This window comes from Pelophylax lessonae, assembly GCF_965119305.1.
Source record: "Pelophylax lessonae genome assembly, chromosome: 3".
In the NCBI taxonomy this organism is placed as follows: domain Eukaryota; kingdom Metazoa; phylum Chordata; class Amphibia; order Anura; family Ranidae; genus Pelophylax; species Pelophylax lessonae.
In genome coordinates this window covers 613,687,037-613,707,374 of record NC_138770.1, presented here as the reverse complement: position 1 = coordinate 613,707,374, position 20,338 = coordinate 613,687,037, and the positions used below count along the sequence as shown (strand labels likewise).

Below are 20,338 nucleotides of genomic sequence, written 5' to 3'. Positions count from 1 at the left end.
GGTTTACCTTCCAACAAGACAATGACCCTAAGCACACAGCTAAAATAACGAAGGAGTGGCTTCACAACAACTCCGTGACTGTTCTTGAATGGCCCAGCCAGAGCCCTGACTTAAACCCAATTGAGCATCTCTGGAGAGACCTGAAAATGGCTGTCCACCAATGTTTACCATCCAACCTGACAGAACTGGAGAGGATCTGCAAGGAGGAATGGCAGAGGATCCCCAAATCCAGGTGTGAAAGACTGGTTGCATCTTTCCCAAAAAGACTCCTGGCTGTATTAGATCAAAAGGGGGCTTCTACTAAATACTGAGAAAAGGGTCTGAATACTTAGGACCATGTGATATTTCAGTTTTTCTTTTTTAATAAATCTGCAACAATGTCAACAATTCTGTGTTTTTTCTGTCAGTATGGGGTGCTATGTGTACATTCATGAGGAAGAAGAATGAACTTAAATGGTTTTAGCAAATGGCTGCAATATAACAAAGAGTGAAAAATTTAAGGGGGTCTGAATACTTTCCGTACCCACTGTATATTTCAAACGCAATTGTTTTGGGGAAAAAAATAAGCTAAACAGTAAAGTTTGCCCAATTTTTTTGTATTTTGTGAAAGATGATGTTACGCTGAGTAAATAGATACCTAACATGTTACAGTTTAAAATTGCGGACACTCGTGGAATGGCAACAAACTGCAGTACCTAAAAAAAACTCCATCGGTGACGCTTTAAAATTTTCTTAATGGTTACCAGTTTAGAGTTACAGAGGTCGTCTTTTGCTAGAATTGGTGCTCTCGCTCTGATGATCGTGGCAATACCTCACATGTGATTTGAACACCATTTGCAGGTGCGACTTACATATGCAATTTTTTTTCGGTGCGCGAGCTCATCGGGATGGGGGCGCTTTAAAAAAAGTTTTTCTTATTTCTTTTCTATTTTTAATATGGTTTATTAAAAAAAAAAAAATAAATCTGATCACTTTTACTGCTGTCACAAGGAACGTGCTTGTGGTTGTGCTTGTGGCAGTAATAAGCAGTGACAGGTACTCTTTATGGAGGGATCTGGGGTCTAAAACTCCAGACCCCTCCATTGCACTTCAAAATATTCAAAACGCCAAAATCTGCATTTTTGAATACTGTCAGTTTTTTAAATCGATGCCGTTGGCAGCGAGTAAACTGAAAGTGACGTTGTGACGTCACTTCCGTATTACATGATCAGAGACCTGATCGAAGCCAAATCTAGCTTAGTTCGGGACTCTAACCACCCAGTGGACATGCCGGCTGGTTGCCCGGGTTTCCTGGTGGGACTGGAGACCCAGGCAGAACAGCAGGAGGAGAGGATGTCCCCTCCCGCTTGCTGGGATAGCTTCCGTGCAGCTGCTGAGCCGCATCGGTTGTTATCTACAGAAAGCTGACTACCGGCTCTAAAAAATGGTATCGGGGTGATGCCTCTAGCTGCCGGCATCACCCCGGTACAACCACTTCTTCAAGCGGACGTACAGGTATGTCGGTTTGCGGGAAGTGGTTAATGAAGATGTTCAGCCTAAAATTAACTAAATCTACTGGCAGCCACTACTGGCAGCCACATTCGAAGACTAATCGATCTAACCCTGTAAAGAAAGAATCGATATACATACTTTTTTCTACAGCCAATCCAGTCCAGTCTCCAGCAGTGGATGCTGTAAGGAAGAGACGTCACCCATAGAGTTCCTATGGGGCTTCCTCTCCTGCACCCGCCTACACAGAAAAGATGCTTCTGACAGCTCAGCATGGGTCTGGACCCAGTCAGCTGCAGAAAAAGTATGTATAGCAATTTTTGCTTTACAGGGTTAAATAGATCGGTCTTAGAATGTGGCTGCCAGTATATTTAGATTTGGTTAGTTTTAGGCTGAACATCTACTTTAAGCTAAACTGAAATACTGTTTACAGTGTGTTTAAAAAGGAAAAAATCTATCTGTAGCCTAGCTCTAGACTGCAGAACAGCTTGCAGTTGATAATTTCACTAATTTATACATTTCCAAATCTAATAGTAAATACTGGTTATCGCTGAATTGCAAATTTCTCATAATATCTTATTAAATTCTTAGATTTAGTTGTTTTGCCTACTTTATGTATTCCTCCAACGCATAGAACTCAATTCACTCATCAGTATTTGCATGGAGCAATATAGGAATGTGGATGATCCAATGGCTAGCCTCATTGTTATGTGATTTTTTTTTTTTCTTCTTTTTTCTAGGCCCTATACACCTATGATGGGAGCACTATCTAATGTTTGGTTTGATAGATATAAAATCTCCATAGATAGTGCTGAGCACCTTGAATCTGTAGACTCCATGTGCAACACTTTAACAGATTTGATCAGAGAAGAAATGGCATCTGGAATAAAGAAAAACAGGATATTGTTGGGTAAGCAGTTGATCCCTTCGATAGCTCCGCTGATTTAATTGCCCACCTCCAGGCATTTTTTTTTTTTTAATGTCCTTCTAAAGTACCTCTGCTTAGCCACACGATGTTCTCAGTCTTCCTGGTTAAATGACACCAGGGGGTTATTTACTAAACCTAGACAGTGCAAAAGCTTCTAAGTTGTATTGCCAAAGCGTAATTAAACAACCTGAAGTTAGAAGTTGATTGGCTACCATGCGCTGCTGCACCAGATTCTGAGTGCTTCAGTTTTAGTAAACCCCCCCCATGTGTCACTCAACCTGAAAGACTGAGAAAATACTATGAGTGCAGAGCATCAGGACATCTAAACATAGTGCTGTGCTGTGCACTCAGTGTATTTTTGGCAACAGCAGCACTGTTGTTATAACATCAGCACTGCTCTCTGCATCATCCAAGACCACTCGCTGCTAAAAAAAAAGAACAAAAGTGAAATAGGACCCAGCATGACACTTGACTGTCCAAAATACATCATAAAGAAGTAAGTTAAAAAAAAAAAACATACTGTTAAGGAGGTGGGGGGGGGGGTGCTACAGAGAAATGGGGTCCTCTCTAGAGGAGCGGGAAGAAGAATAGGCTTAGGAATGTTTTCTGGTGTTATCTGAAAATTTGCATCTCCTTTGGTGTATTTATGACCTTGCTCAGCCATAAAGACTAATTGTGTGCTAGCCAGGTGGGAATGCACACCTAAGACTATTTTTTTTGGTATACAGCTATATATTGACCACACTGCATTTGCAGAAGCATTTTTTAGGAAAGCAAAGGCTAAACTTACAGCTCCAAAAACAGAAAATGTTTAAAATGGACTAAAGTTTATTTTGCAGCTGCGAGCATAGTCATATCACTTTATATGTATCTCCGTCTTATTTCATCAGAATGCCAGTCTCCCAAAATTTCCAGCAGTGTCCATCCTTACCTAATCAACCAGCTTAAGCTGTCAAAACGCTGGAATTCTGATGGCATATGAACTCACAACTGTTTACTTTCCCAGTATAGGATTCAGAGGACAGCAGGAGGAAGGAAAAAGTAAAACTTTTTACTTTAAAAAATGCTTGATTTGCTCAATATTCGAGGAGCGAATGTGCGTTGAAAGGGCCCTTCTTTTTTAAGGTGACCTGCTAATGAGAGAAATGGAGTCAGTGTGACAGTCGGTCAAACAGCATAATTAGAAGTAGAGCACAGCAATTGCCGCCTCCATATTTCTTGCTGTTAAAAACTTGTTACTCAATACTTCTCAAGATAGTTATGTTTGGACTGGACAAATCCTGCCATTCAAATAATTAATGTACCTAATGTGATCACTGGTGCTTAATATTCTGGCACCTTTCACTTTAAGCCTCTTTTAAAGTCAGTGGAAACGAATGTTTCCATTATCTGCAAGATTGTATGGGCTGTCAAAGACTTTCTATACAAATTATCTCTTTTGACATCATTCAGGTGGGATGGATAAGGGGATTCAATGCATGCAATGCTGCGGCTATTGGGCAAGATTTAGTTAGGCAACGCAATAAAAATGTTGCAGCTCGCTACATAAACCTAATGATGATGGCTCTCAAAATTATTTTCTCTATTGTTCATTGACAGACGCAGCTTCACATCTTCTTGACCATTGGGTTATGCTGCCCCCTACAGGAGTAGGACACTAGGCAGGAAAAAACTTCACCACACCTATGGGGCAGTCCCTGCAGGCATAACCCCACACACTGCTACCTCCCTCAGTTTGTTTCTGCCTAGTTCCCTGCTGGGACTTCGATCTTCGCTATTTAATTTGGCCCTTAGTCGCAGCTTACTCCCTGGCTGGGAGGTAGTCTGTTCGGAGCGGCGCCCACCTGATACCGTGGTATAGTAAATAAAAATTAAATGATAGAGTAAAATGTCCCCCCAACTCTCTGGCGGTCTCGAGGTGGACATGGGCCCCCCCTCCATGGAATAGTTGAACCCTCAGGACCCTCCGATGCCTCTTGTCTGAAGCCCCCTCTGGGGGTCCTGGGGACCTCATGGTGCACCGTTGGGGGGGCCGCCATTTTCCTGTAGATTCGTGCTCAACTTTTCTCATTGTAAATGCATGGGCAGCCATTTTCTGATCCCCATAGGAATGCATGGGGCGGCCATTTTCTTGTAGTCCATGATCGCTGGACAAGCAAAGCAGACACTACAGACTACAGAATTTCACCTACAGACCCCGTCAGTGCGGCTGGGTCGCAGCCCCTGTCAGTTTTTAAAGCAGTTTTGGAAAGCCTGGGGGCAAAAGTGGATTTAGTGTTAAGCGCTGCTAGCCGTAAGCGCTCTTTGCCTTCACCTCCATCTGTAGTATCCTCAGATTTTGAGGCAGATATGGCCGCCACAGACGCACCCCACCTTGATGGATCTTTGTCATCGCATTCTGAGGGCGAAGAGGACATGTCCTCGTCAGCTGCCGCGCGGGAAAGTGCATTGGTGAAAACACTTATAGTTTCTGTGCGAGAAACTTTAAAAATGGCAGATAAGTCTACAGCACCAGGAACGCAAGTGTTTGGCATCCGCAAATCCCAGAAAAGGTGTTTCCCTGCCCAGAACTTTTTAACAATATTGTCAATGAACAGTGGGGGGCCTATCAAGCACATGTTAATGGTGCCCTAGTGCTATAAACGCCGTTCTCCCTTTGCGGATGTGGTTTTCCACTTGGTGGACTGTGCCACCAAAGGTAGATCATCCTGTTTCCAGACTGTGGTCCTGGTGGAAGAATCCCCGGCCTTTATGGACCCCATTGATAGACAAATTGAGTCTCTGTCCTGCCATTTACATGCGTTAGGGGGCTCAATATTGAAACCAATATTTGTGACCACCCTGATGTCACAGACCATCACTGAATGGGTGAAGTTACTTAAAGGTCACTTGGAAACGGAACAGGTTTCTCCGGGCTGATTGAGCTCATGGATCAAATGGCTCAAGCCCTGCTGTATATATGTGACGCGTCGCTGGATCCGGCTCCCCTGGTGGCCAAAGTGTCTGTGGTGGGGATTGCTATTAGACGCATGGTGTGGTTAAAGAGTTTGTCTGCGGACCCGGCTTCTAAATAGGCTCTTTCTGACCTTCCCTTTATGGGGGGAGAGGTTGTTTGGATCCTCCCTGGATGAGTTAAACAAAGGCCTTATGGGTGGGAAGAGTACTCTTCTCCCTCAAGCCTCTAAGGTTAAGGCACCACGTACTAGACGGGGGGGGCTTTCTTTTACTGCTCATAGGTGGCTTTTTTGTGTCTCCAGGTCGCAGGACAAAGAAAAGCCTTTCAGGTCTTCTGGGGGTTCTAAGAAGATGTGGTAAGGAAAACCGAAGACAGGCCAATCTGGATCTGCAGACAAATCCTTGTCTGCATGAAGGGATGCCCTCACCTGTTTCTGGGGTGGGGGGACGTCTTTGCTTCTTTCCATGGACTTCATGGAAACCTTGGAACATGGACTTCCTTGTTTCAGGACAAATGGGTTCACAAACTGATCTGATCAAGATACAAGATCGAATGCCGGTCTCGACCGTCGGACAGGTTCTTCCCGTCCAATCTGCGCCTATTTGCAGACTGGTTAAGGGATCTACGAGAGGCGGTACAAAATCTGCTGGCGCAAGGGGTGATTGTGCCAGTTTCTTCAATGGAACGCTTTCAAGGGTTTTATTCAAACCTGTTTACTGTGCCCTTGAAGGAAGGCAAAGTGCGTCTATTCCTGGACCTCAAGGCTCTGAACCATTTTGTGCGTGTACATAAGTTTCAAATGGAGTCCATTTGCACGGTATTGGCGTCCCTACACCAAGGAGACCTTTTGGCCTCCATAGATACCAAAGACGCATATCTACTTATCCCTATCTACGCTGGACACCAGCGTTTTCTTCGCTTCGCTATAGGAGAGGAGCATTATCAATTTGCGGTGTTACTCTTTGGTCTCGCCTCTGCTCCCAGGGTCTTTACCAAGGTGCTGGCCTCGGTGTTGGCATTACTGCGCCAGCGGGGAATTTCAGTACTGGGGTACCTGGACGATCTCCTATTGAGGGCAAACTCTCATCCAACCCTGTTGGGCGACTTGACAATCCCTCTCCGAACTCTACAAGAGTTTGGTTGGAACATCAATTTAAAAAAAAAAAATCAGCCCTGATACCTTCACTGAGACTGGATTATCTGGGCCTTACTTTAAATTCTGCTTTGGTGAGGGTCCTTCTTTCCCCGGACAGGCTGCAGAAGTTGCAGGGGGTGATCCGGTTGCTGTTGGAAAATAATCTGTCCTCTCTGCGGACTTGCATGTGGGCCTTGGGTCTGATGGTATCAACCTTTTAAGGCGGTTCCGTTTGCTCAGTTCCACATGAGACCCTTACAAAGGGAGATTTTTGTAAAGTGGAACAAGGATCCAAAGTCCTTTGACACCTTGATTCGGTTAAGTCGCAACACAAAGTCTGCTTTTCTATAGTGGCTTCACTCGTCAGCACTACGCCAAGGCAAGTCCTTCCTTCTGTTGTATTGGACGGTGGTAACCACGGACGCCAGCTTGTCGGGCTGGGAAGGAGTGCTGAGGAGGCTCTGCGCCCAGGGATCCTGGACAGTGGAAGAGTCCAAGCCGCCGATAAATATCTTGGAGCTCATAGCGATAAAGTTTTGCCTGAGTCATTGGACAACTCGTCTGCAACTCGTCCGGTCCGGATTTGGACAATGCCACGGCCGTGGCGTACAGCAATCCTCAAGGGGGTACCAAGAGTGTCTTGGCGGCCCAGGAGGTGGCCGAGATTCTGGATTGGGCGGAGGGAAAAGTTTGTTCCAGCTCTCTGCTGTGCACATCCCAGGTGTGGACAACTGGCAGGCAGATTGCCTGAGTTGTCTGGTGTTGGATCAGAGGGAGTGGTCCCCTCCTGTGTGTTCAGTGGGGAACACCCAATGTTGACCTGTTTGCTTCTCACCTCAACAAGAAGGTTCAGAGGTTTGTCGCCAGGTCGAGAGATCCTCTGGCCAATGCCACAGACGCACTGGTGGCTCCTTGGGGTTAGTATCGGCTGATCTATGTGTTCCCTCCGCTAAAACTCCTGCCGAGTCTTTTGCACAAAATAGAGGTGGAAGGGATTCTGGTCATTCTGGTGTCCCCAGACTGGCCTCACCGGGCTTGGTACATGGACCTGGTAAGGTTGGTCACCAGTGCTCCTTGAAGACTTCCTCTCAGGGAAGATCTGCTGTCTCAAGGGCTGATCTTCCATCCTGCTTTACAGTCACTTGCTTTAATGGCGTGTCTGTTGAAAGCCAGGTACTAAAGGATAGGGGTCTGATTCTGTGATTCCTACACTATTGAAGGCCAGGATGTCTACTTCCAGGAAGATCTATCATCGTATGTGGAAATCATGGTGTGAATCACTGAAAGTGCACCCTGGTTTGCTTTCGGGAGCTAGGGTTTTGATCTTTCTTCAAAGAGGGGTTGAACAGCGTTTGGCTTTGGGCACTATCAAAGGCCAAGTGTTGGCTTTGGCTATTTATTTCCACATCCTTTAGCTACGCATGCCCTGATTCGCACTTTTATTGAGGGGGTGAGTCATCTGGCTCCTCTGATGCGATCCCCTCTGCCTCCGTGGGATCTGAATTTGGTGTTAGCTGTTCTTCATAAACCTCCATTTGAGAACATTAGGGAGATTCTCCTGCTCATGTTGTCTCAGCAGGTTGCCTTTTTGGTGGCTATCCCTTCCGCCTGCAGGGTGTCTGAATTGGCAGCGTTGTCCTGCTGTTCCCCTTCTCTGGTGGTCCACAGAGATAAGGTGGTACTTCAACCTAATCAGTCATTTCTTCCTAAGGTGGTTTCTAATTTCCATTTGAATGAAGACATTGTGCTGCCTTCACTCTGTCCTAAGTCCAAGGTTTTGCAGGCTGCTGTCTAAAACATCCCATATGTTGTTGGCTCCCTTTTTGTGTCTCCACTCTTCTGGGGATGCTTTCTGGGGATGCTTTCTACAAGATTTTGGAATGTGCCTGCGGGAATTTGTGCTCATTCAGTCAGAAGAGCATTTGTAAGGATGGCCACTGATGTTGGACTGTATGGCCTGGCTCGCAGTCGGCCTTCCAAATCATCCCAAAAGTGATCAGTAAAGTTGAGGTCTCTTCTGTTTGTATGTCTTCTGATTAATGGTGGGTGGTCTTCTTGACCTCCAGACAACATAGATAACTGCTATTCTTTCATTGCTGTTCTTGTATCAGACCTGTAGTAAGACACTGGACCTTTATTTGAATTTACAGTTGCCATGACTTTGCCCACTTTCCTAAAATGAGCATTAATAAACCCCTTGTTTTGGGATTTTTGATGGTAATTAGAAATGTAGATATCTTCTGTTTAAGAAGTCTCTACTGTGCTTTACAGTGAATGGCTTATTGCTTCTTTTTGGCACACCTCACCAAAACTGGTCTGAACATACATCTACTCCATAAAAGCCTTTGTTTCAACAAGCCAGTATGTATGCAGTTTGGAATAAATTGCTATATAACAGGCTGTTTATGTGCTATAAACCAGCATTTCTGGATGCACAGTTGGCCAAGGGGAATAAAGATTTGTATGGCTCTGCTCACGATCTTAAAGTGAGGAATAAACATGTTATTTTTTTGATTTGTGGTGAAAGCTGAGGTAGATTTCTGTTTTTAAAAGGCTCCACTGTGCTCCACCTTTTGACACCTAAATTCTACACTGAGCAATGCGGTTGCCAGGGGTGGGATTAATCTGGCCATAGACAGTTGGAACCATGTATGGGCAGGCAGAATGCACCCAAGTTGCTCGATCAATCAACTTTGGTACAACCAGCCTGCTGGATTTTACATGTGATTATTGCTGACGGCTGTTATAGTCCCTAGCGATAATCACTGTGTTCTCCCAAAACACAATGGCTCTGCAGGAGGGATTTCCCTGTCAACACTTTCTGTGTTGGGAGAATCAAGCGATTTTCTTACCTGCAACTCATGGTTGCAGGAAAGTAAATCCCTCTGTCTATGGCCAGCCTTTTTATTCAGTGGTCTGAATCTACTTACAATTTACTAAATGGCTCCCTGGTGTGTAATTCATCTTGTATCTCCTAACATTTTGCAAATAACAATATACATTTTACAGAGTGGAAGTTTTAGCATACTGACTATAATGTACATTAAAGCACTTTTGAAGGTTCTGATTCATTTTCAGGTTGACCTTTCCAAAAATCTGTGGATAAAGGGAAAGAACAAAAATACTTGTACAAAAATTACTTGATTATAAAAGCCACTAAGTTATCACTGTAAGGCACCAACCTGTGCCCTGGTGATTGGTTGAGCACCACTAGTTTAGTTCAGCATTCAATAATTCCTTCCCTTACACTAAGCACATTTTTTGGCGATCAGAGATATAACACATAAACTAAAGCCTTATCCAAGCTGATTGGAATGAGCAGATCGGAACAGTCTACCTAGTTCAGTGCTGATGTCATAAATGTTGAGAAGGAACTTTGGCTTCTGTCAGGAAATTACCTTCTGCTCTTGCGAAGACATTATGAAATGCGGAACAGTTACTCCTCGTAACATGGTAGGTCATTATTTGACCATTTTTTGTATGTCTTGCCAAGGAAGACACTTATTACAGTTACCATGATTGCACTTGCAAAAAATGAAATCTTTTTTCTAAGCATGTGTTTTATGCATCATGTCAATTGAGCCACTGAAATACGACCGCAGTGAATCATAAAATTTTGCCACAAACTATAAATATTTATTGAAATCACTGTCTGCAAAGAATTTACTACAGTCTATACCTTGGGATGGCAGTGTTTTGAATGATGCACTGCAGGTTTTTCCGTGGAAAATTACATTTAAAGAGACTATACGTTTTTTTTTTTTCTCTTGTGCTGTCTTTGCGTTGTGTACACCACATGAAAGTATCCTTGCCTAATATTCGATGCTGGAGGTGACTGCATTATAGAAGATTGTTAGTGAGTCATTCTGATTGTATTTGCCAGATTGTGACTAACTGGGTGTAAAATGTAACTTTTGGTTTTCTCCAAAGTAATGAGATTTCAATGGCTTGATTTGATGAAACGTCTTATGCAATGCCGTGCATAAAATATATGTGATAGAATAGAAAGTGAGAGCTTTGTTATAGTATTACATTACAGCATCTACTTGCCCTCTCAGTGCCCTCTGGCATCTGAACAGCAGAGAAACAGCCCGTCTATAAACTGGTGTAAGAAAAGAATAGTGATTTGCTACGGTTAGGTAAAAACTGACTTCATCTTTCAAGTTTTTATTTGCTTTTTGACCTATAAATACTTAAGGAGCAACTCCAGACAACAAGCAGAGTCAGTCAGTGAACTCCGTAATGCTGTCCTGTAGATACTGTAGGTGTGCTAATGTCTGAAACTCTATGCAGACCATTTTTAAATTAAACCTATGGCCTCAGGTCCAGCTTTGCACAGTGCTGCATGGTTCAGCCTGCCCTCTCTCCACCATACACTTCTCCATTTATGACCAAATATGTGGCTTCACTGGCCAGAAGGCAACACCAGAGGCAGAAGATGGTAGGTCAGAGCAGCCTTTCTCAACCAGTGTGCTACCAAAGGTCCTCAAGAGTGCCGAGGGATCATGGGAGAGGAGGGCTGTCAGATGAGCCCGATCTCCCGATCCCCTGCCAAACTGTACATCGGCACTGTGAGGGAGCTCGGTCAGCCACAGAAAAGTGAAAGTGTAGGGAGGGGGAGTGTTGTGCTCTTTACTTTCCCCTATCCCCTACAGTGCATTAACCGGCTGAATGAGGAAAGGTACTGTATTGAAACATTTTAAAAGGGCTTTATATATGTGTGTGTGTATATGTGTGTATGTATTAGGGATAGACCGATATGTTTTTTTCAGGGCCGATACTGATATTTTGATCACAACGTATCAGCCGATATGGGCCGATATTTTGTACATTTAAAGTTTTGAAAGACCATTTTTGACACACATCTGGTACTGAACATGGTAATGTTTATTAACGTTTTTAACATGAAAGGCTCGTTCTTCACACCTTACCTGCATGAAAACAGATAGGAAAACTCCACAGCTTTCACTTGCAGGTACATCAGTTTCATATCATGTGAACAAACGAGTCCTAGAAGAGTAGACAACTGTGAAAAATAAAGTGCTTGGAAAATAATAGCTAAAGGCTTCCAAAAACAAAATTTACATAAACTGCTGCAGTAGTGCACTCACTGTCTGCATTGATTAAATCTAGTAGCTGCAGTGCAAAAGATAGTGGACTGGACACTAGTACTACTTACTTTCAATACTCCCAGTTAAGTAGAACAATATTATTCTGTTTTTTTCATATATTGCGGCCACTTCACTAAAAACACTCTCACTTGGTACCGAGGAAGGAGAAGCAGAAAGGTATCTTCTAGCATGAGAAGCAAGTCTTTTGCAGCGTGCCTCATTTTCTTTCCACCACTGAAGAGGATCACCACTTCTTCTGTCAATTACTGGCTCCTTCAAATAAAGATGAAGTTCATCATCCAGGGTCATTATTGCAAAGTCAGAAGAATCCTCTGCATGAGGCCCCAATAAAACACTGAACATGGCATCTATTCGACCATGATGAAGTTTCTCTTCTGTCTGTTGTCTTTTTGGACATGTTTCTCTTTTTGCAGCATCCTGCTCTTCCAGATTAGAAACCTGCTCTTCCTGACTTGTCTTTTCAGCAGGAACGTCCTGCACCTCCTGTTGAATATCTTCTGTCAGCCATTGTTTTGCCTTGGCCAATACGTCATCAGAAGAGAGAGCATGATTCTTGTATCGAGGATCCAAAAGACATGCAAGCACAACATTTTTATTCTCTTCATGCTTCTCAAAACGTTTGGCGAGGCTGTCCCTCTTGGCCTGCCTACATGTTTTAGTGCCACGTGTGTTGGGTCCTTCATTCTCTTGAAGAAGCATCTTCAGCACTCTCACACATGGGATGACAGATGAGTCGTAATGACTCCCCTCTAGTGTCACTTCCTCTATGGGGAGGAGGGTCTCAATGACATTGGCTACAATGTCCCACTGATCAGCAGTAGGACAAGAATATCCTCCATATTCACCTGAGTAGATGGTAAGAGCTCGCTTCTGCTCCAGCGTTCTTTGCTGTAGGTGAAGTGTTGAGTTCCATTGTGTTGGAACAGCGTTAATCACGTTGTTTTTGGGTAGGCCAAGGTCTTCCTGAATGCACCTCAGTCGCTGCTTGGCAAGGATTGAATGGTGGAAATGGCCTGCGCACCTCTTCAGCATGCCAGTTATATCAAGTAAAGCTCCCTGGTTTGACAGACCATCATTTACCACAAGTTGGAGGGTGTGTGCATGCAACTGAGGTCTGACGTTTCAGCAAGCCTCATATCTTTAACCATGTTCGCTCTGCTGTCTCGAAGCACAAGCATTACTCGGTCTTTGGTGATTCCCCAGTCTTCAAGCATGCCTAGAAATCTTTCTCTAATGTTCTCCCCAGTGTGGGATCCTTGCATCACTTTTGTATTCAACACCAAATGCCGCCTTGTCCATCTGCTGTCAATGAAGTGGCACATAAGACTCATTAGTAACTCTGTCCTGACCAGCAGTCAGTCGTGAATGAGAGTGAGTTGCCAGCATTCTCTGGTTTCAGCATAGCCTTTACTTTCTCAACGACCTTTTGGTGAATCTTTCCCAGCATTTCGGTTCAATAATACTTGTCACCCTTCAGTATGAACCTTGGCTCAACTATGGACATCAACCGCTTAAATCCAGAGTCAGACACTATTGTAAATGGCTGGTTATCAGTGACCATCATCGCTGTGATTACTCTGTCCAGCAGTTGAGATCTTCCATTTGAATTTAGCCACCTGTTTTTTTTTTTTTCTGAAACATATCTGTTATTGTTGCCTGGTATTTCACCTTGTGATTCATTGTATTTTTTCTGTGCTGCATGATATAATTTAACATGATGAACTCTTAGATGGGCCCAAAGATTTGACGTATTTTTGGTTTTTGCAATTGCTAATACCATGCTTGCGTGTTTGTGCACGTATTGCACACTGCTGCTTTTCTTGGAGATGGAGACGAGAAATAGTCCCAGATGACACTTTTACTTTCTCTATCTGCATTCATCTCCATTGAAATTTGAAAGACACTACTGAAATTGAACATAGGGTTAAAAAAATTGGCTGGCTGGCACCCTGTGGTGATGAGTGGCTGGCACCCTGTGGTGGGTGGCTGGCTGGCACCCTGTGGTGGGGGGCTGGCTGACTGGTACGCTCTGGTGGGTGGCTGGCTGACTGGTACCCTGTGGTGGGTGACTGGCTGGCACCCTGTGGTGGTGGGTGGCTGGCTGGCTGGCATCCTGTGGTGGGTTGGTGCCATAGGGCATGTGGGTGGGTGGCTGGTACAGTGCCGGTGGGTGGTTGGCTGTCACCGGGCGGCTGTGGGTGGGTGTATGGCTGTGTTACTCCCGAAAGACTAGTCCCGACTCCAGACGAGGCTGTCCAAGGCGAGGGAGGCGGCCTAAGAAGTCAGAAGGTTAGGCCCAATGCGCAGAGGCGCATGACGCAACATACACCGTGACGTCATGACAATATCAGTAATATCGGCAAGATCCGGGGCCGATACCGATATATCTTGAAAAGTGATGATCGGCCCTCCTATAATCGGCTTTTCCGATAATCAGTCGATCCCTAGTCTGTATGTGTGTGTGCGCATGTGTCTGTATGTCTGTATATGTATGTTACTTTTAAACCTCACCCTACCCGCACAAATGCAGGGAAAGAAGTCCCTGACTATTTTTTTTTAAATTGCACCGCACCAAAAGCACCCCACATTTGCCAATGTGTGGGCTACCATTAAGAATTAATGGCACCCCTAAACATCAGAGCATTTGTCTTTGTGTCAGGAACGAACGCAATTTTGTACGTGTTCCGCGGCATACAGTAACGCAATTTTGCACTTGTTCCGCGGCATACAGTAACGTGAACCAAGTCTTGGAAAGGGGTGCCTCAAGACTGAAAACACTTTTCAAAGGCCCCCCGACTGGAAAAAGGTTGAGAGAAACTGGGTCAGAGCATGATAATGCCAACAGTGTTTTTAATTTACATACAGCATCTTCAACTAAATTTAAAGTTTTTGTTGTGTTTACTTTCTTGAATCATAATTAATATTGATATATACATATAGATAGATATATGTGTGTGTGTATATATAAATATATATATGTGTTTTAAACCCCTGAGTCAATCCTTTAGCTGCCAATATAGGTGAGCCTTGGGGGGTTAGGTCTGCCAGATTTACATATCTATCTCCTGCAATTTTTCCTATTAGTTTTAGCAAAATCACTTTAGTTCTGTCGTGGTGGATGGGCACTGATGGTAAACACCTTTTTCATGTTTGCCATAGATTCTGATTGCAGATCTCTAGGTTAGCCTTGCATATTATCCATAATGTCAGTACTTAACCAGGTTGATGTTATCACCCCTCTATATATGACAGTGTTTGGGCTTGGCCGTTGGCTGCTTAGGTTCAAGTACTGTGACATTGGTGGAGGTCCCTATAGTCAGTCTCTCTCTCTATTAGGGAAAATGAGAGAGGACCAGCAAGGGAGCATGGATAGATGAATGTTTGTGCAACAATAGGAATTATTGTAAATTTTAAACCCAACAGATCAGTATCACTGTTTCAGAACCACTTATACAGTATGTGAATGTATAGAAAAATAGAAATGGAAGTTTATTGTTCAGCTGTCCGCAAACATATAGAGCACTGGAAGAGAAGAGCACGGGCCAGTATTCAAGAGAACTTAAACAATGTCCATTTAAGGCAAAGTGGTAGGTTCTCAAGGAAACGCAACCCAGCTATTGATGCTTCTCAGTGTTGCTTTTTTGATGATTTTTAATAGTGATTTTCGGATACAATTTAACTGTGTCAATGGAGCACTAATTTGACTAGTCTAAAATTTTCAACTTGTTAAAATAATCCTGTTCGTTCATTTCCCCAGGTGGGTTTTCGATGGGAGGAGGCATGTCAATGCATTTGGCATATCGTTACCATAGAGATATTGCTGGTGTGTTCGCTCTCTCTAGCTTCCTCAATGAAAATTCGATTGTTTACAAGGTAATCAATAGCATTAGAGTGATGCTGTCTCTTCTGAACTGGTATTTCTGCTGGTGAGCAAGAGATGGTTGGTTTGTGATTAACACTTGTAATGATCGTATTCTATATAATTTCCTTTTCTCTATCGTTCATTGACAGACACAGCTCCATATTCTTTTTAACCATTGGGTTATGCTGCCCCCAACAGGAGTAGGACACTAGGCAGAAAAAAAAAACTTTCCCACGCCTATGGGGCAGTCCCTGAAGGCACACACCCACTCACTCTGCTATAGGAATTAGTTTTGTTGCAAGCAGTGTCAGAAGTAAAAAAAACCCAACCCACTCAGAAATAGAGGGGCTGGTGCTGCGTCTGTCAATGAACTTCAAAGAAAAGGATTTTACGGTAAGTCAAAAATTCAGTAATCTCTATTCATTGACAGACGCAGCTCCATATTCTTAACCATTGGGACGTCCCCGTATTTGCATGAGGGGTGGGAAAACAACGCAGAGAATGAATGTAATTCCCCAAAGGCTAAACGTAGCCAACCAGGTAACATGGAGCTCAACCAGAAACAACTGGAGCTCACCTAGAAACAACATACATCCTCAAAGAGAGAAATTGCTCTTTTAAAAGGCAGCTTTCAAAACCTTGTGGCCAAAACAACACATCTACTTTGTAGAATTTTGTGAACGTGTGTACAGCCGACCAAGTTGCCGCCTTGCTTAACTAGCGTGACTGATGCCTGATGGCGAAAAGCCCAAGAAGCACTCACTGCCCTAGTAGAATGCACCTTTCTTTTCTTCTTCTTTTCAAATGTAGGTTTTTGAAGAACAGACAGTATCAAGTTAAGATCCCACGGAGGTAACGGGGACCGTATCGGAGGAGCCACATGACAAACTCCCTGGATAAACGTGCAAATCAAAGAATGTGTAGCTAAAGGGTGTTGAAAAAACACTGCCAAAGTCGACACCTCGCCTTTATTAGTACCCAAGGCCAACCGCTGCTCAAACCCTCTTTGGAGGAAAGCCAATATCCTAGCCACTGAAAATTATAGTGGCTGCACCTTAATCGATTCACACCATGAGATGTACGATTTCCACATACAATGATAAATCTTCCAGGAGGTAGATTTTTTAGCCTTCAACAGTGTAGGAATCACTGAGTCAGAAAGACCCCTATCCTTCAACACCTGGCTTTCAACAGCCACACCGTTTAAGACAGCGACCGTAAAGCAGGATGGAAGATCTTCCCTGAGAGGAAGTCTCCAAGAAGCATCGGTGACCAACCTTTATCAGATCTGCGTACCAAGACCAGCGAGGCCAGTCTGGGGCCACCAGAATGACTGGAATCCCGTCTCCTCTGCTAAAACTTCTGTGCAGAATAGAGGTAAACGCATAGATCAGCCGATACTGACCCCAAGGAGCCACCAGTGGATCTGTGGCGTCGGCCTTAGGATCCCGAGACCTGGCTACAAACCTCTGTACCTTCTCGTTGAGCCGAGAAACGAACAGGTCTATATTGGGTTTCCCCCACCGGACACACAACAGGTGAAACACCTCAGGGTGCAGGGACCATTCCCCCTGATCCAACACCTAACGCCTCAAGTTATCCGCCTGCCAGATCTCCACTCCGGTTATATGCATGGTGGAGAGGGCTGGGACAAAATTTTCTGCCCATATTAAGATCTCTGCCACCTTCCGGGCCACCAGGACACTCTTGGTGCCCCCTTGATGATTGCCGTAAACCACGGCCGTGTCATTGTCTGATTGAACCAGAACTGGACAACCCTGCAAACGATTTGTCCAATGAGTTCCAGAATATTGATCGGCAGTCTGGACCCTTTCAGAATCCTGGTCCCCTGGAAACACTGCTTTCCAAGTAGCTGGCGTTTGTGGTTACCATGGTCCAATACAATGGAAGGAAGGACTTGCCCTGACACAGGGCCAAGGAATGGAGCCACAACAGAATAGCACTTCTTGCGTTTTCACTCAACCAGATCAGATTGTCCAAAGATTTCGGATCCTTGTTCCACTTGACAAGAATACCTCTTTGCAGAGGTCTCGTGTGGAACTGAGCAAACGGAACCGCCCTGAAAGTGGACACCACCAGGCCTAGAGCTTGCATGCGAGTCCGCAATGAGGACAGAGTGCTGGATAACAGCAACTGAGTCACCCTCTGCAACTTTTGCAGCTTTTCCGGGGGAAGAAACCAGAGTCCAGAGTCAGTCCCAGATGAACAATTTTGAAGGCTGGGACCAGAGCAGATTTTCTGAAATTGATGGTCCAACCAAACTCTTGTAGAGTCCATACAGTGATTGACGGATCGTCCACCAGAACTGAGTGGGAGTCTGCTCTTAAGAGGAGATTGTCCAGGTACCCTAGTCCTGCAATCCCCCGCTGTCACAGTAATGTCAATACGAGAGCCAACACAAAATTGATAATGTTCCCCCTCCTACAGCGAAGCGAAGAAGACGCCAGTGTCCAGCGTAAATTGGGATGCAGATATGCATCCTTGATATCGATAGGGGCCAAAAAGCCCACTTGGTGTAGGAACGCCACTACCGTGCGAATGGACTCCATTGGAAGACTCTGTATCCGCACAAAGTGATTCAGAGCCTTGAGGTCTAGAATTGGACGCACTTTCCCTTCTTTCCTTTGAACAGTAAACCGGTTTGAATAAAACCCTTAAAAGCGTTCCCGAGAGGCAAACGGCACAAACACCCTTTGCAACAGCAGATCTTGTGCCACCTCTCGTAGATCCCTTAACTGATCTGAAGAAAGGCATATATTGGACGGGAAGAATATTTCCGGTCGGGACCTGAATTCGATCTTGTAACCCGATCAGAGCAGCTCGTGGGCCCATTTGTTCTGAATCAAGGAGTTCCTTGGTTCCGGACAGAAAACAGACACCCCCCCCCCCCCCCACTCCTGAGGGTGTCCCTTCATGGAAATGGAGATTTGTCTGCAGATCTAGAAGGGCCTGTTATTGGCTCACCCGGCCACATCTTCTTGGAACCCCCAGATAACCTAAATGGCTTAGGTCCTTTCTCCTGCGTGCCGAAGGCATGAAGTGGCCACCTGTGTGCTGAAAAATAAGGGCCCCGTCTATTACGCGGTGACTTGCCCTTAGCGCATAGAGGAAGAATACTCTTCCCACCTGTGAGTCCTTTGAGCAGTTCATCCAACAATTACCGAAATAAGAGGTCCCCTGTAAAGGGGAGATCTGATAGAGCCTTTTTAAGAAGCCTGGTCCACAGACCATCTTTTTAGCCACACCATGCGTGGTTACCATTATTGTGTTTAGAACAACTCCACTGACTGGAATCAATTTTGTAACAGTAGGCGGGAAAAGGGCATGCCTTTACCTAAAAAAGGTGCGTACATAAACAAAAGCCCATATATGCACTAGCAGCACTAATACGCCCTTATTTCAAGAGCGGCGAATATATTGCTAAAATTTAGTTGTGTTGTGAACTTAATCAATAATGTTCATTATGGCTGGTCATGCAAACAATGGTGAAAAAAAGTCTCTTTATTCAATGGAACAAAGTGGGAATGGTGTAGAATAGACCCAGGATAATCTCCTTCAATTCCACCAAAACAGCCACCAAGAGCCTTCACCACACTGCCGTGCTCCCCTAGGTAGTAAACATGTACCGTTAATGAAAAGGTCAAGCGCTTTGAACCAAACCAGTGATCCTCCACTGTCCAATGGCAATCCACCTTTTGGTCCCGGTACCAGCTTGTTAAATGGGAATCAGTGCCTCCTCGTAGCCGCGTGCTCACGCCCTATATACTGCTTTTAGGGGATCTGTGGGCCCCAAGGGGACCGGTGCCCCCCCCCCATGTTAACATTTTCTGCAGGGATACAATCAGTGCATCCACCAGCGCCCTTGTATGCACAGTAAAAAAAAGGAGACATCCTCACCGCAGAGCACCCAAAATGCGTGGACGCAGACCCAGTAGAGTCGCTATATGCTAAGCTCACCCTGAGAACATAACAAGCAGGGGGGGTCTCCGACCACATTCCTGCGAGAAGAAACCGGCTAAAGTTCCACAAAATGACCTCTATTAGACCTAAGGGTCGCCCACCATAAAGGACATAGCCCCCCAATAAAGGGGAAGAGGGGGCGAGCTGTGACAGACACGCAGGCAGAGTACCTCCACACAACAATGCCCCAAAGGCGCCCCCCGGTTCAAGGGGGGCGCCAGGCAGTCCATATGTCCACCCCTCTGAGGTGGGGGGGCAGGCGCCCATCCGCTGCTCTATCACCCCGGTCAACAGCTCAAACAGCCTTGTCAGCAGCTTGGACAGCCAACCGCGAGTAGGCCCGATTCGGTCGCGAGTCCGCCGTCAGCTTGGTCAGCAGCTCGGACTGCTCAGTTAGGAGCTCGGACAGCCAGCTCCGTCATCCGCGAGTAGGCCGCAAGTCGTGGCCTCAATTTTTGGTCCGATTCGGCCACGTGAGGTGATCCGTTGGCATCCACTGGTCGGCTTGGTCAGGCACTTAATCTCGGTCAGCTTTGTCAACTTGTTCAGGCACTCGGTCACCCTGGTCAGGTACCTGGACAGCCGCGAGTAGGCCGCAAAGCTGCACACTAAATTTTTGGCCCTAACCAGCCGCGTGAGGTGCAGACCCGCAGATGAAGAAACATCTGCTCCCCCCAAAGCCCATAAACACCGCAGGAAACCCAAAGGACATCCCTGCCCCAGTCACTAACCCCCAGGGGGCTGGGAACCTGCTCAAAGACCCCCCCGTGTGTGATCCGGACAGCCTAGTCAGCAACAACTGCATCCACCACCCCTTAGTGGAGCAAGTGGCAAAGCCAGCTCCTACCTCACCCTG

General features: G+C 45.2%; 1 protein-coding gene across 1 annotated transcript in view; it reads left to right on the top strand.

Moving 5' to 3' along the window:
* Positions 1 to 20,338, top strand: part of LYPLAL1 (lysophospholipase like 1) — a 125,044-nt gene that overhangs the window by 88,244 nt on the left and 16,462 nt on the right. The window contains exons 3-4 of the mRNA XM_082249467.1: positions 2,229 to 2,398; positions 15,397 to 15,512. Coding sequence (XP_082105593.1) covers positions 2,229 to 2,398; positions 15,397 to 15,512 — 286 coding nt within the window. The remainder of the gene's footprint in view (positions 1 to 2,228; positions 2,399 to 15,396; positions 15,513 to 20,338) is intronic.